The sequence below is a fragment of the Muscardinus avellanarius genome, assembly GCF_963383645.1.
Source record: "Muscardinus avellanarius genome assembly, chromosome: 3".
NCBI lineage: Eukaryota > Metazoa > Chordata > Mammalia > Rodentia > Gliridae > Muscardinus > Muscardinus avellanarius.
The window spans coordinates 55,079,780-55,096,445 of record NC_137788.1 but is presented as its reverse complement, the minus strand read 5'-3'; the positions used below and the strand labels follow the sequence as shown (position 1 = coordinate 55,096,445).

Below are 16,666 nucleotides of genomic sequence, written 5' to 3'. Positions count from 1 at the left end.
TCACTAAGGTAAGATGTAATATTATTCCCTTATGGGCTAAGATGTTACGTGTTTCCTCCGTTTTCTTTTCCTGAGGACAGAACTCTTGCTTACTCCTTTATGACAACTAATGCAATATGTAATTGATGCCTGCTAATTTGGCATCCCTGTGTACCATTTCCTGGCCTACTTACTCCTAGTATTTTTACTTCTTTGATGTTTTTCTAATGTTAACTTCAGAGCTAAACTTTTATAATAGATGTTTAGAAAAGGCATAGGGACATGTGATTTTTAGTAATGAGGCATACTCATATCTGATACTGCCAGAGAACTTTGAATGCTGATATTCTGTAGCTGGCACAATTGCATTTACATTATATGCTAATTTGAGCCTCAGTTAGACAGTTAAACTTAAGCTGGCATTCAGTTTAACCTGGTTGATCTATATGCAATTGTAAAGGAGAAATTTAAGAACATATATATATTCTCAAATATATGTTCTTTATATATAATTATAAAATGCTGGAGAAACTGAAAGGTACTTAATATTTGCAGAATGGAATGATACTTTAACTCCTTTTGAATATGTAGGTCTTTTTTGACATTCATATGCATTTTCAAAAATATGTAAATAATAGGTACTTATTTTTAAAGTAACTGACTAGTTAAATAACATAAGCATAGGTAATTTGCAAATTATTCATAAGATTTGAATACACCTATCGCTCATTTTCTTAGTATGAGTGTAATGGTTTGAATTTGAGATCTTCTCCAGCTCTCATGGCAATGAGGTGGGAATGTTGAAAATAGTGCTTGGCTGTAATCTTGGCAATGGACAAATCCATGGTACTGGATTTCTCTGGGTGGTAGCCCAGGCCGGTAGGGTGTGGCTGGAGAAGGTGGGTTCCTGGGGCTGAGGCCTTGGAGGTTATAGACTCCTCCCCTTGCTTGCTGTCTTGCTTCTGGCTTCCATGATGTGAGGAGCACAGCTCATGTGTGCACGCTTCTTTCTCTTTCTCTCTCTCTCTCTCTCTCTCTCTCTCTCTCTCTCTCTCTCTCTCTCTCTCTCTCTCTCTCTCTCTCTCTCTCTCTCTCTTTGCCTCCTGCCACCATGCCCTGAGATCCCTGGCTCCTGCCTCAAAAGGACTGAACCCCAATATCTCCGAGGAAAACTGAGCAAATTCATCTTCCTTCCTCTAAGTTATGTGGCCAGGTCTTTGAATTAGAGCTGTAAAAATGCTGACTAAGACAATTAGCTGCAATTAACAAGCACAGATACTTGAAAGCAATCAAAATCTTGTACCCCTTAGACTTTCAACAACTATTGCTAATTACTAGTCCTCAAATTATCTTCCCATAGGAATTAGCAGATTACTTCCTTCAAATTAGTTCCATTTGCTCTATTTTCCTCAAATCATTATATAGTTATTTTTTCTCTTAGAAATTAAGCAGGGTAGGAGGGAGGGGGTGGGAACTGGGGAAGGGGTAAATGGATGGTGTGCACACGTATACCTCTTCCATTTTGTACCACATTAAGATGCACTACAGTGCACCAATTAAAAAAGAGAAAAAAAGTAAAGCAAAAAGTATTTATCAATTTGCTAAAAAAAAATTAAGCAAGCTGAATAACAAAGATAAGACTTTTTTTTATACAATGTAAAGCTGGAAAGGCCATGTCTATACATGTACATTCTTGAAGAAATGATGTCCGTACTTTTTTTTTTTTTTTTTTGGTGGTACTGGGGTTCCTGGAAACCCTTCTACCTCCGAGCTACACTCCCAGACACCTAATTTTTAAATATTTTTATTTGGAAACAGGGTCTCTTAAGCCAAAGAGGCTGGCTTCGAACCTGCGTGATCCTCCTGTCTTCGCCTCCCAAGCGCAGGGATTACAAGTGTGCGCCACCACACCCAGCATGTCTGTACTTTTTTTTTTGTGGTACTGGGGTGAAACCCAAGGGCTTTTCTACCTCCGGGCATACTCCCATACCTCTTTTTATATTTTATTTGGAAACAGCCTCCCAAGCACTGGGATTACAAGTATGCGCCACCACACCTGGTCTGATGTCAGTACTTTTTAAGAGCAGAAGACTTAGTATCCATTTTACAAGTTAGCATTAATTTCTGTGTGTGTGTGGTACTGAGGGTGGAACTCAGGGGCGATAACAAGCATTGAGATTACAAGTGTGCACCACCACACCTGACTAGCAATAATTTTTATACATTTTCTAATAAGAAGGGGTAGTATATATGCCTCGGCACATATATAGTTATATGTCCACCAAAAACAGTTTTAGAAGACATAAAAGGCTTAACACTGAAAATTATCAGTATCTTTCTCTAATGAAGAGAATTATATGTTCACCCTCTGGTGGCCAAAATCAGAAATACATTTCCATTTTCCTGGGTTATATCCAAAATATGATTAGTGTGGTGTATTAAGTTTCTGCTCTATATTTAACCTACAACAAAAATATATTTAAAAGGCTACTGACTTGAAAATAAATAGGTCTCCTAAAAACATCACATTATTTAATAGAAAATCAACAAAATTATTAAATATAGTAACTTAAGAATTATTTATTACAGCATTTGATACTTAACACTTAAACTGGTTTTTAAAATACCAGAAGTGTAGAATTTTAGAGTTGGAAGAAATTATAGGAAACAGCTAGTCTATTCTCCAATTTAAAACTCCATGTTAGATACTAAGTAAAAAAATTAAATTTTGTTTCCATTATTTTTGTTAAATAATAAAATGAAAAATGAAGTCTACAACAGTGAAATAGAATAACAATAAGGCTTTTTATTCTTGTGCTTCTAATTTGTATTTATAATTAGTTAAGAATTTAAAAGTATTCAGAGCCGGGTGTGGTGGTGCACGCTTGTAATCCCTGCGCTTGGGAGGCTGAGACAGGAGGATCACACAGGTTCGAAGCCAGCCTCAGCTACTTAGTGAGGCTCTCAACAACTTAGTGAGACCCTGTTTCCAAATAAAATAGAAAATAGGTCTGGGAGTGTAGCCCAGAGGGGCTTCCAGGAACCCCAGTACCACACACAAAAAAAATATTCATAATACATATAAGCATATTAATTTTTCACCTATTTTATGCAACTATCCTAGCAATATTTACTGGGTATTAAGAATGGTTTCTAAGGGACATGCTGGGATTATAACTGTCCCAGCTCCCAACTTAGTCCAGGGTACAGAGAGATAAACAGCAACGTCAATACAGTATAATGAGGGCTGTAACAGAGTGAGTATAAACTGTTAGGGCCATCAAAATAGCCTTGGTTAGGGGAGTAATCAAGAATAATTCTCAGAAAAAGTGACAAATTGACCTGGGTGTGGTGGCACATGCTTGTAATCCCAACCTTCAGGAGGCTGAGACAGGGGGATCACAGTTTGCCGACAGCCTCAACTACTTAGCGAGGCCCTCCACAACTTAGTGAGACTCTGCTTCAAAAAAATAAAAAGATTTAAAAAAATAGGGCTGGTGGTGTAGTTTGGAGGTAGAATGCCCCTGGGTTCCATCCCCAATACCGAAAAAAGAATAAATAAATAAAATAAAATGTGATAAATTGAATGAGACCTAAAGTAAGAGGAAGAGTGGAGAATTATTCTATATACAAGAAGGAAATATTACATACAAAGAAGAAATATGGAAGTCTGAGTAGAAACAAGGCTCCATGAGGAATGGTTGGAGGTGAGAAGAAGGCCTGAAGCACAGGTGTTTGGAATGACCAATAGTGTCCAGGACTAGAAAGACTTCGAAATATCTACTGGACGTAATGCTAGCAAGTGGGGTTTGTTTGTTTGTTTGTTTGTTTGTGGTACTGGGGATGGAACCCAGGGGCATTCTACCTCTGAACTACAAGCCCAACTCTATTTTTTTTTCTAATTCTTTATTTTGAAACAGGGTCTCACTGAGTTGCAAAGGGCTTCACTAAGTAGCTAAGACTGTCCACAAACCGTGATCCTCCTGTCTCAGCTTCCCAAATGCTGAGATTACAAGCGTGTGCCACCTTGCCTGGCTAACTAGGAGATTTTTTATATCTGGGAGGCAACAACCACAATTAACTAGAAAGCACAAGAGCCACCAAAGTATGCGTAGTAAGTGTGGACAATTCTTTGAAGTCTTTTCATAGGAAAAAAGAGGTCAGAAATAAGATAATAGAGGGGAAATGATATGCTTCTTAAAGATCAAGAGTCTCGTCCAGAGCATGTGTAAATACTAATAGGGAAAAGCCAAATCTGATAAAATGTTTGTGGGCAAGACTCATGAGGCACTGAGGAAACAGGCAGGGATGGGACCCAGAGCACAGCAGGTCTGAGGCATCAGTGCCTCTGTAGAAAGCTGCACCCTAATGCTTTTTATTTTTTAATTTAATTTTTTGCAATGCTGGAGATTGTTTTATAATTTTTTTTTGTGGGAGTTCAGCAGGGATTGAACACCACTTGCTAGATAAGTGCTCTACTACTAAGCTACATCTTCAGCCTATCTTCAGCTTTTTAATCAATTAATTAGTGTGTGTGTGTGTGTGTGTGTGTGTGTGTGTGTGTGTTACTGGGGATGGAACCCAGGGGTCTTCTACCTCCAGGCTACACTCCCACACCTATTTTATATTTTTATTTGGAAAGAGGGTTTCACTAACTTGCTGAGAGCCTCACTAAGTAGCTGAGGCTAGCTTCGAACCTGTGTGATCCTTCTGTCTCAGCCTCCTAAGTACTGGGATTACAAACCTATGCCACCATGCCCAGCTGCTTTTTAATTTAAAACATGTGAAAAATCACCTTTGCAAACAACATAGTTAATCTGTATAAAACTACTCTAAAAAAGGGAAGCACCTTTCAAATTTAAAGACAACATTCTTATATATTAATCAACTATAATTTATTTGGTTAAAGAATTACTAAAACCTAAGAGTCAAGTATTTCAGGATTTGAATCGAATTTTTCTAGATATTCCAGAAGCAAAGTATTTAAGTAATCCTTAAAATGTAGTTCACTTAAAGGTCCAAAAATGTAACCCAGTTTATATTCATTATGTATCTGATTCCTAGGGTTTTCATTTTCCTGAAAGAAACTTAACTTAAAATGTCTTTTCAGCCGGGCGTGGTGGCGCACACTTGTAATCCCCGCGCTTGGGAGGCAGAGACAGGAGGATCACGCAGGTTCGAAGCCAGCCGCGCGCGCTGGCTTAGGAGACCCTGTTTCCAAATAAAAAAAATGTAAAAATAGGTCTGGGAGTGTAGCCCGGAGGTCGAAGGGCTTCCAGGAACCCCAGTACCACCAAAAAAAAAAAAAAAAGTCTTTTCTACCGACTAATTGAAATGGGACTGTTAAATAGCATTTTATTTTGTTTTGTTTTGTGTGCTGCTCTAATAAGTGAGTAATGAGAAAAAAAGATCTGGCATTTCTAAGTGGTGCCAGCAGTGGCAGGCAGGGCTTATGTGTTTATTATTCTTTACAACTTGGTTAAAAGATGATAATTTTATTATATATGTTTAGCATCACAGGCAATTTTCTGCAACTCAACACCTGACAAAATAGAATATATGGCCACATTTATTGTATAAAGCATTTGGCAATTAATAAAATGCTTTCACACTGTATTACTTTTTAAGACATGTCATCTGAAAAAGTTCAAATCTCTAGATAATGACAACCCACTTTCCAGATATCTAAATCAAAGCCCAAAGTCCAAATGACATTTTAACTATGTGCTGGCATGTACCATGTGCAAAAATAATTTATATTATATGGTATTCATATTTCCAAAGGTGACATTTCCTGACCAGGTATTTTGTTATGCATATTGCCATATAGTTCTAAGTTGCTTAACATCATTTTTCATGCCATGTACTATTTCATTAAATGTTATATAAATTTAACTCCTATTACTTCAAAGTATTTTTAATTAAGAGCAACCTATAAATAAATTAATAAAAGATTAACTTAGAACAAAATATTCCTTATTGTTGCTATGTGTTCGTTTCCTAACATAGAAACAAATCTTTCCAAAATTTTCTTTAAAAATATTTTATGATTGGAAAAGTAAATGACTATATTTATATTTTAGATTTTTTTATAAGTAAGATAAGCCAAATGTGGACAGGATAATAAAGAATTTTTATGACTTTTAAAAAGCTTAAACATAATTTTCTTTTAGCTTATTATTCCTTAACAAAATATGCTTAGTTTCTCACAAAATTAATAAGGCTACACATCAAAACACTACTTATATTTTAATAATGAAGTATATGAAGACATAAAATATAAATTATTAATAAGGTACATCAGTTACATCAAATGGCATCTAATCAATAAATAAAATACTAAGATATAAAATAATTTTAGTTCAATCGCTCCAAGTGAAATTATTTATGATATAAGGGAATACACACAATAATATACCCATTCTTGTCGTTCATTCAGAGGCATTACATGTTGACAAACCTGCAAAAAAAAACCAAGAAAGCTTTTAGTTCTCTTTTACTTATTGAATAATTTTCAAAAGGACAACATTTCTAGTCTTTGTATAAAAATATCCCTGTGAAGCTGAGCACAGCTATGTGCCTGTAGTCCTAGGTACTTGTGAGGCTGAGTCAGGAGGGTCAGTCCATGAGTTGGAGACTAGTCTAGGCAACATTAACAAGATCATCTCAAAAAATAAGTAAAACTGATATTTGTCTTTAGCAGATATTAATAATCTATGATTTAGGTTAATGAGATAATCTAGTCTAAATCCTCTATGATAGTACTTGTTGGTTTCTGTGTGTAAATATCAAAGAGAGGTAATAGAAATAGCAATAAAATCACCTCTTTGCAATATAGTACTTAAGACTCTAGCTAGAGCAATAAGCCAAGAGAAGGAAATCAAAGTAGTACAAATAGGAAAAGAACTAAAACTACACCTATTGCAGATGACATGATACTCTACTTAGAAGATCCAACAAACCCAACCAAAAGGCATATAGAACTGATCAACAAACTCAGCAGTGTCTGGATACAAAATCAATCTTAAAAAAATCAAAAGCTTTCCTGTATGCCAACCATAAATCCACTGAAACAGAAATCCATAAAAACACTTCCACTCAGGATACCCCATAAAAATATAAAATATGTAGGAATAAACTTAACCAAGGAGGCAAAAAAACATCTACAAAGACAATTATAAAACATTGAAAAAAGAAATCGAAGAAAACCTTAGGAGATGGAAAGATCTTCCATGTTGTTGATTGGACAAAATAAAAATAATCAAAATGGCCATTCTTCCAAAAGTGATCAACAGATTCAATGCAATACTTATTAAATTACCAAGGTCATTTCTCACTGACATAGAAAAACCCTTCCTTAAATTCATTTGGAACAATGAAAAAACCAGAATAGCCAAAGTAGCTCTCAGCAACAAGAACCATGAAAGAACCATGAAGGAGGCATCACAATATTTGACTTCAAACTATTTTACAAAGCCATAGTAAAAAAAAAAAAAAAAAAAAAAAAAAACAAACAAACAAACAAACAAAAAAAAAACAGCATGGTACTGGCACAAAAACAAACACACAGACCAATGGAACAGAACAGAAGACTCAGAAGCAAATCCCCACATTTACAGCCAATTGATTTTTAACAAAGGGGCCAAAAACACACTAGAAAAAAAGACAGCCACTTCAATGAATGGTATTGCCAAATTGGTTAACCATATGTAGAAAAATGGAAATAAGTCCCACTTTTTCACCCTGCACAAAAGTCAATTCAAGATAGATCACAGACTTGGAAATCAGACCAGAGATATTGCAGCTCCTTGAAAAGGGCACAGGTCTAACACTTCAACACATAGGCACAGGTAAAAGACTGCAAAGGTAAAAGAAATTAAAAGGAGTACCAATATGTGGGATTACATGACATTGAAGAGCTTCTGTACAGCAAAGGAAACTATCAAGAACCTCAACAAAGAGCCGAAAGAATGGAAGAAAAATTTGCCAACTATTCCTCTGATAGACAATTAATATCAAGAATATACAGAGAATTCAAGAAACTCAATGCAAAGAAAATAAATAACCCAATCAAAAAATGGACAAGTGAAATAGATACTTCATGAAAGAAGATGGGCAATAAATGTATGAAAAAATGTTCAACATCATTAGCAATCATAGAGATGTAAATCAAAACTACCCTGAGATTTTACCTAACTCCAACCAGAATGGCAACCATTCAAAACACAAACAACAACAAATGCTGGCAGGGATGTGGAGAAGTGAGAACTCTAATACATTGTTGGTTGGATTGCAAATTAGTGCAACCACTTTGAAAAACAGTATGGAAGATCCTCAGAAGAATAGAATGAACCTACCATATGATCCAGCAATACCATTTCTGGGTATCTACCCAAAAGAATGGAAACCAAACTACAAACTAATGCATGTGTATCTATGTTTATGACCACACAATTCACAATTGCCAAACTATGGAACTAGCCCAGATGTCTATCAAATGAATGGATTACAAAACTATGGGATATGTACACAATGGAATTTTACTCAGCCATAAAGAGGAACAAAATTACATCATTATAAGAAAATGAATGGAACTGGAGAACATTGTGCTAAGTGAGATTAGTCAGTCACAAAAAGTAAAAAATCGGATGCTGCCCCTAATATGTGGAAGCTAGAGAGAAAAAGTATCATAGAAGAAACTCTAGACAAAGAAGGAGAAACCACAGATGAGCAAATAAGGCGACCTAACTGAGGGGATGGGAGGGGGAATGAGGGAAATTCCCAATGTATGTGACTAATGTACATTCATAAACATATCAAAGTCAATCAGTAAGCCAAAGATGAGAAGGAGGGAGGAGGAGGGAATGGGGTGGAATTGGGGAAGGGCTAAATAAGTGATGTGTGCATGTATGCCTCTACCATGATGTACCCCATATTAAGATGTATGACTATAATGCGCCAATACAAAAATTTAAAAAAATTTAAAAAGTGCAATAAAACCTTTCCTTGCTCAGCAGTGTCTAAAATCTTAGAGAAACATAAAAGATCATCTCTCTTTATCCTTTATTTTGACTCATTCTAGAATGTTTTAGAATTTCCTAGACAATATGGAGAAGCTGGGATTATAGGCATACACCACCACACCCAGCTAATTATAGGAAATTTTAATACTGCAGATAAAATATTTTGTGTCACCGGGCATGGTGGTGCACGCTTGTAATCCCCGCGCTTGGAAGGCTGAGACAAGAGGATTGCACAGGTTCAAAGCCAGCCTCAGCTACTGAGTGAGGCTCTCAGCAACTTAGTGAGACCCTGTTTCCAAATAAAATATAAAAAATAGGTCTGGGTGTATATCCCAGAGGTAGAAATCCTCTGGGTTCCACCCCCAGTACCAACAAAAACAAAACAAAACAAAAATATATTTTGGGTCATTAAGATTATGATTACTACTACTTTGTGTTTTTCTATATGATGTTCAAAAGCGCTTTCACGTATCATTTTAGTTTTAGCTTTAACCTTGTAAAGTACCTAAAACTAGTGATACTATCTTAATTTTACCTCTAAAGAGACTGGAACAGGGAGGTTAAGTGAATTTTCCATAGTCACTCAACCAAAGAATGACAAAGTTAGAACAAAAATTCCCTGTGTCTGGGCATAGAATGACACTAATATGAATATCTCACTTAAATTTCCACTTCATTTCATATCTATGTGTTTACTCATAGCATTATAGCAAAAAAAAATCCTTTCAAAGAGGTGAGACAAAAGGCTTTAAGTAGTAAATAATGTATTACCATTGTAGACTTTGGTGCCACTTCTATTGCAAATATGTTGAGTCCTCTGTTGTTTACGCAGTTTTTACTTAGCTCATTGTTGATGTGAATAATCACTTTATTATCTGACTATAAAAAAATCACAAGTTGGTAGTTCTTTCCTCAGTAGAAACATATATAAATATCAGAATAAGCCCTAAAATTTTATATTAATATAAGAAAGTCTATCACAAATTCATAAAACAAACTGGCTCCTTCTTTCAACTTTGTGACATTCTATTACCATTCTCAGTCCAACCTATCTCCATTTATATACTCTTTTCTTCTAAATGTGACCTGGATTTGCCATTTAGTCTTCACCCATTATGGATGCTAAGGCCATCTTATCTCATCCTTGGCTTACTGCAGCAATAGCCTGGATTTCTTTTATTTTATCTCTAATTTTTCTACCCTCCATTTACTCTTGATACTACTTTCCAAATATATGCCAGAAACATCCATGTAATTGCATTACTCCTTCCTCACTTTTATATATTTTATTTATTATATTATATTATATTTATTTTATATTTCATCACAATATATATTATTTAGTTTAACTATGTGTTGGGCACTGTTCTAGGTTCAAAGACACTGAGATAAAAGATCCAATTCCAGACTCCATTGAACTAATTCATAGTCTAGGGGAGAAAAAAAAGGAAAATTACAGAATACATTGCTAAGACTTACAGTAGAAGTTTTCATAAGGATCTACCTTAATATTATTTATCTTCCTTGTAGTCCTTCAAATAAAGCTGTCTGCTTCTGCAAAGCAGCCATTCTCTCTTTCATTTAAACTTCACACTGACTTTCGCCCATGTTTCTCCTGTGCATAATGTTTGTCTTCTTCTAAAGGTGATTGTTCTCCCAGTGTATCTAAATCATGTATCTAAATCCAAGTCATCACTAATGCTCAAATCCCACATCCCCAGGCCCTTTCCCCTCAAGACCAATCTTTCCTAAATCCCATGGTCAAAACTAAAAATAGCTATGAAACATACAAATAGAGCAAAACTATTGCATATACAAACAATATTATATAATTTTACTTTTAATTTTTTTTATCTTTTTGGCAGGTATTAATTGTATCTTTTCATTTAGCCCATAAACTCCTAGAAATCAAAGTCTATATTTTATACTTTCTGGTAGCCCCTATTGGGTAACAAATTAAACAAAACTCTGTTATATATCTTTATTGATCTCCAAATATTTAATTTTCACATTTAAAAAAAATAGTAATCTCGCCGGGTGTGGTGGCGCACACTTGTAATCCCCGCTCTTGGGAGGCAGAGACAGGAAGATTGAGCAGGTTCGAAGCCAGCCGCACTAGCTTAAGAGACCCTGTTTACAAAAATAAAAATATAAAAAAATAGGTCTGGGAGTGTAGCCCGGAGGTAGAAGGGCTTCCAGGAACCCCAGTACCACCACCAAAAAAAAAAAAAAAATGATCTCAAGCCTTTTAAAATCATGTAAGGATAATCATGCCCAGTTTGATTTAGAAAATTGCCCATTTGTTATAGATAGATATAAAATATCCCCTAAAGAGCTCATTTATTAGTATTCAGGGTTGATGCAGTAAAGTCATGAGGGTTGTAATTCCAGCAGTGGATAAGCCCATTGTAATAGATTTACCTGGGTGGTTCCTGGTAGGCCTGAAGGGTAGCTGGAGGAGGTGGACCCTGGGGGTGCAGCCTTGGGGATTCTATGTATGGTTTCTCCTCCCACTGATCATTCCCTTGCTTCTGGCCTCTGTGGGGTCAAAAGCATAGCCCACGCCGAGGCTGGGATCAGAGCCTGCCGAGGGGTGAGGCTGGTGCCCGGGCCAGTGAGGCCAGGATTGGAGCCTGCCGTGAGGCAAGGCAGGTGCTGGGGCCTCCGAGGCCGGGATCGTAGCCTGCCGAGGGGTGAGGCCGGCGCCGGGGCCAGAGAGGCTGGGATCAGAGCCTGCCGTGAGGCAAGGCTGGTGCTGGAGCCAGCAAGGCCAAGATCAGAGCCTTCCGGTGGCCAGGCTGGTGCCGGGGCCTCCAAGAGTGGGAATGGAACATGCAATGCGGCATACACAGAGAAATATCACAGAAAATAAAAAATCAGATGCTTTCCCTAATATACAAAAACTAAGAAGAAAGGGTAATAGGAGGAAATCCAGTTGAAGAAAGGGCCCTATGGAGGAGCAATTAAGGTGACCAATCAGAGGGGATGGGATGGGGGAAGATAGAATCACTTTAAAGCACATGATGTACGTAAACAAATATATCAATGTTAATCACTAAATCAAGCATGGAATCGAGGGAGAGGGAGGGAATGGGATGGGGATAGGATAAAGGCTAATTGGATGATGTGTGCTTGTATACCCTCACAAGTCTTGTATTCCATTGAGATGTTTGACTACAATGTACCAATAAAAATATATTAAATTTAAAAAAAAAAGCATGGCCCATGTGCTCTTCCTTGGCCTTCCACCACCATGCCCTGAGGTCCTGGATCCCCAGCCTAGCACAGACTGAACCCAAAACTGTAAGAAGGTAAATCATCTTTCCTCTAAGTTACATGATCAATCTTTAGATTATAGCTATAAGAATGCTGATGGATACACCACTACAAACAGTATTAGTATAAAAGAATATTTATCATGTAAAAATACAGTAAGAAAGTAGATAATATATTAGTAAATTTCATAGTAAAATAAAAAGAACCACATCATAACTGGTACCTTATTTTCAATAGCTGATGTAATCCAAGTGTTACAATTGTAAGTGTATACGATTATATTTTCAAAGCCCTCCATCACTTTGGCATCGCCCTTGTTAAGGACAGAAGTACAAATGGCTTTCTCAAGTTGCCCACTGCTTGCTTCCAAATGGACAGCTTTGATTCTTGGCTTGCATTTTTCTGAATAGATATCAATCACAAATGGACATGCCTGATATGGAAGAAAAAGAAAATCTTGCTTTAGCTTTCTGGTAGAATCTTAAATATATTATTATTAATACATTTATCATATGATTTAAGAAAATATACTCAGCTTTCTAGTTTGTCTAGGTATACTTTCAGAACAAAATTTTAGTAATATAAATTGAATTGACTGATTTAAAAAAAAGCATGAAGCTGGGCATGGTGGTGCACACTTGTAATCCCAGCATTTGGGAGGCAGAGACAGGAGGATCCAGGTTCAAGGACAGCCTCAACTACTTAGTGAGGCCCTCTGCAACTCAGTGAGACCCTATTTCAAAATAAAGAAGAAAAAGTAGGGCTAGGCGTATAGCTTGGAGGTTGAATGTCCCTGGGTTCCATCCCCAATACTAAAAAAAAAAAAAAAAAAAAATGCTGACTTCTTCATAGCATATTAATAATGTTCATAGAAAAGGAAAGAAAATAACCATTAGTAAATCAGCAATATCTCCTTTAAGCCATAATACCATTCTTCCATTTGGTTCAGTCATAACTAATATCACGTCTTTTAATTTTGTCTTTCTACTATTAAGTTTACAGAAGAAATTCACCAAGGAGTTCTAAAGAAATCATGTTGAACAGGATGTGGTGGCTCACACCTATAATCCTACAAGTTGGAAGGCTGAGACAGGAGTACTGCAGGTTCAAGACCAGCCTCAGCAACATAGTGATACCCTGTTTCAAAATAAAAACTAAACTGGGCATGGTGATGCACTCTTGTAATCCCAGTACTTGGGAGGCTGAGACAGGACAAACACAGGTTGTATCCAGCCTCAGCAACTTGTTAGACCCTGTTTGAAAATGAAGAACAAAAAATAGTGCTAAAGGTATTGCTCAGAGGTTGAATGCCCTAGGGTTCTATCCCTAGTGTAGCTCAGAGGTGGAATGTTCCTGGGATCACCCCTATTACCAAAAAAGAAAGAAAGGAAAAAAGAAAGAAACAAAGACAGAAAGAGGAAGGAAAGAAGGTTATAACTGAAACAATACATGGAATAGGATACTAAGAAGAATCTAATGTAGAAAATAAATTCATAATTCAAACAGCCTAAAAACACCTATGAAATCTGATACCTGAGAATATTTTCTGCAGTTGGAACTGTACTTTTTTAGTCTCTACCTTTAGTCTTTACCCTAGCCTTCACTGTGCTGGCTTTGCTATGTTCCAACCATACTGATGGTCAGATCTCTGAGCAAGTGAAGCTCCTTCCCTTCCCTGACAGGCAGGGCCTGTGTCTGCAGTGTTCTCTCACACTGCGAGGCTCTTCTCTTGTCTCATTCTCCTTCATGCCATCTCTGCAGAGATCTGCTCTCTTCTCCCAATCTCTCTCTTTCTTTGCTGTTCTCTTCTTCAGCTTCTTGCTTGCTTCTTCAAAAAACACTTTTAAAATGATTTTACTTATTTTTCTTTTAATTAGCCATTCTCTTTTATAGAATATAAATTCCACTGTACTATCCTTGCTTCTTGTTTAGACTTATCACATAGTAGGTATTCAAAAAGTACTCATTGAATAAGTGAATAAATTCACAAACATCAATGGTCATCTTTGGGAAGGTAAAAGACAAAAGCTGAGGTTAATTTAGTAAAATAGCAATAGAGTTATTTATTCTTTTTGGTAATGTTGGGGATTAAACCCAGAGCCTTACACTTCCTAGGCAAGCACTATACCACTGAACTATATCCCTAGGTCCTAAAACATTTTAATGACTCCAAACTTTGGCAATAATAAAGTTAACCTTTAAAGAGAGATAATAGGGGTGGGGGAGGGTTCAGCTCAGTGGTAGAGTATGCTTAAATGCACAGGGCCTGAGTTTAATCCCTAGAAAAAACAGCAACAACAAAATTGCAAAAGAACTGGCTTTGTAATTGGATTGTCATTTATAACCTGCATAAGCTAGGGAAAGTCACTTAGTTCCTATGGGGCTTGGTTTCTTCATTTAAAAAATAGAAATAAACAATATGCATTCTTCCAAGAGTTGTTGGAAGTATCTAATTAAGTAATGTGTATGAAAATATTTTATGATATAAAACTAATAATTTTTACAATAATTATAATGTGGCATTTAAAACCAAAAGCTGGTTTTTTGAAAAAATTAATAAGGTAGATAAACCATTAGCCAACTTAACCAATAAAAAGAGAGAATCAACCCAAATTATGAAGATAAGAAATGAAAAAAGGAGGTATTGCCACTGATAGTATAGAAATCCAGAGGACTATCAGAAACTACTTTGAAAAACTATACTCCAACAAAATGAAAAATCTGGAAGAAATGAAAACTTTTAGATAAATACCATCTCTCTAAACTGAGCCAAGAAGATATAGAAAATTTAAACCAGCCAATAGCAATCAAAAAGATTGAAACAGCAATAAGGAAAAAAGAAAAGTCCAGGATCAGATGGTTTCCCAAGTGAATTTTAGGAAACCTTTATAGAAGAGTTACTCCCAATACTCCTCAATCTATTTTGTGAAATTAAAAAAAGGGACGCTCCCAAATACATTTTATGAAGTCGACATCACATTAATACCAAAACCAAATAGTCATCTCAAGGGAAGAAAACTACAGGCCTAGATCTTTGATTAATTTGGATGCAAAACTGATAAACAAAATACTAGTAACATGAATTCAAACCACATCAAGAAAATCATACACCATGACCAGGTAAAGTTCATCCCAGATATGCAATGCTGGTTCAACATATACAAAAATCAAATCATGCTGGGTGTGGTGGCACACGCTTGTAATCCCCGTGCTTAGGAGGCTGAGACAGGAGCATCTCACAGGTTTGAAGCCAGCCACAGCAACTTAGTGAGGCTCTCAGCAACTTAGTGAGACCCTGTTTCCTCTGGGTTCTTCTTGTCACCCATTTGCTCTATTGAGCTGATTTTGGTTAAATATACTCACTTTTTGATGCTTTAAGAAAAACAAAACAAAACAAAAAATGGCCATTCTGCCAAAAGTGATCTACAGATTCAATGCAATTCCTATCAAAATACCAACGACATTCTTCAAAGACCTAGAAAAATCAGTCATGAATTTTTATATGGAGAAAGAAAAGACCCAGAATAGCCAAAGCAATCCTCAGCAATAAGAACCATGCAGGAGGTAACAGGGCATGGCGGGACACACTTGTAACGCCACAATTGGGAGGCTGTGACAGGAGGATTGCACAGGTTCGAAGCCAGCCTCAGCTACATAGTGAGGCTCTCAGCAACTTAGTGAGACCCTGTTTCCAAATAAAAGTATAAAAATAGTTCTGGGAGTATAGCCCAGAAGTAGAAAAGCCCCTGGGTTCCACTCCCAGTACCACAAAATAAAAATAAAACAAAACAAAAAAAACATGCAGGAGGCATCACAATCCCTGACTTCAAATTATACTATAGAGCAATAGTAGTAAAAACAGCATGGTAATGGCACAACAATCAGCATACAGACCAGTGGAACAGAATAGAAGATACAGAAATAAACCCACACACCTATAGTCAATTAATCTTTGACAAAGGAGCCAAACTCATACACTGAGAAAAGACAGCCTTTTCAACAAATGGTGCTAGGAAAACTGGCTATTCACTTGTAGAAAGATGGAACTAAATCCTTACCTCTCTCTGTGCACAGTAATCAACTCGAGATGGAGCAAAGACTTAGAATATTAGACTAGAGACTGTGAAGTTATTAGAGGCGGGCAAAGGCTCAACACTACAACATATAGGCATAGGAAGTAACTTTCTAAAAAAGACCTCCAAAGCGCAGGAAATTAAAGCAAGAATTAACAAGTGGGATGGCATCTAACTAGAAAGTTTCTTCTTATCAAAGGAAACCACTAGGAACCTAAAGAGGAAGCCTACAGAATGGGAGAAGATCTTTACCAGCCACCACTCTGATAGAATGTACAAAGAGCTCAAAAGACTCCACACTAGCAAAACAAATAC

The 16,666-nt window shown here is 36.6% G+C and overlaps 1 protein-coding gene across 1 annotated transcript in view; it reads right to left on the bottom strand.

Moving 5' to 3' along the window:
- Positions 1-6,364: 6,364 nt before the first annotated feature.
- EFCAB7 (EF-hand calcium binding domain 7) overlaps positions 6,365-16,666 on the bottom strand; it is a gene marked incomplete at both ends in the record, with an annotated part of 45,180 nt that continues 34,878 nt past the window's right edge. The window contains 3 exons of the mRNA XM_080691964.1: positions 6,365-6,439; positions 9,774-9,881; positions 12,502-12,711. Coding sequence (XP_080548090.1) covers positions 6,365-6,439; positions 9,774-9,881; positions 12,502-12,711 — 393 coding nt within the window. The remainder of the gene's footprint in view (positions 6,440-9,773; positions 9,882-12,501; positions 12,712-16,666) is intronic.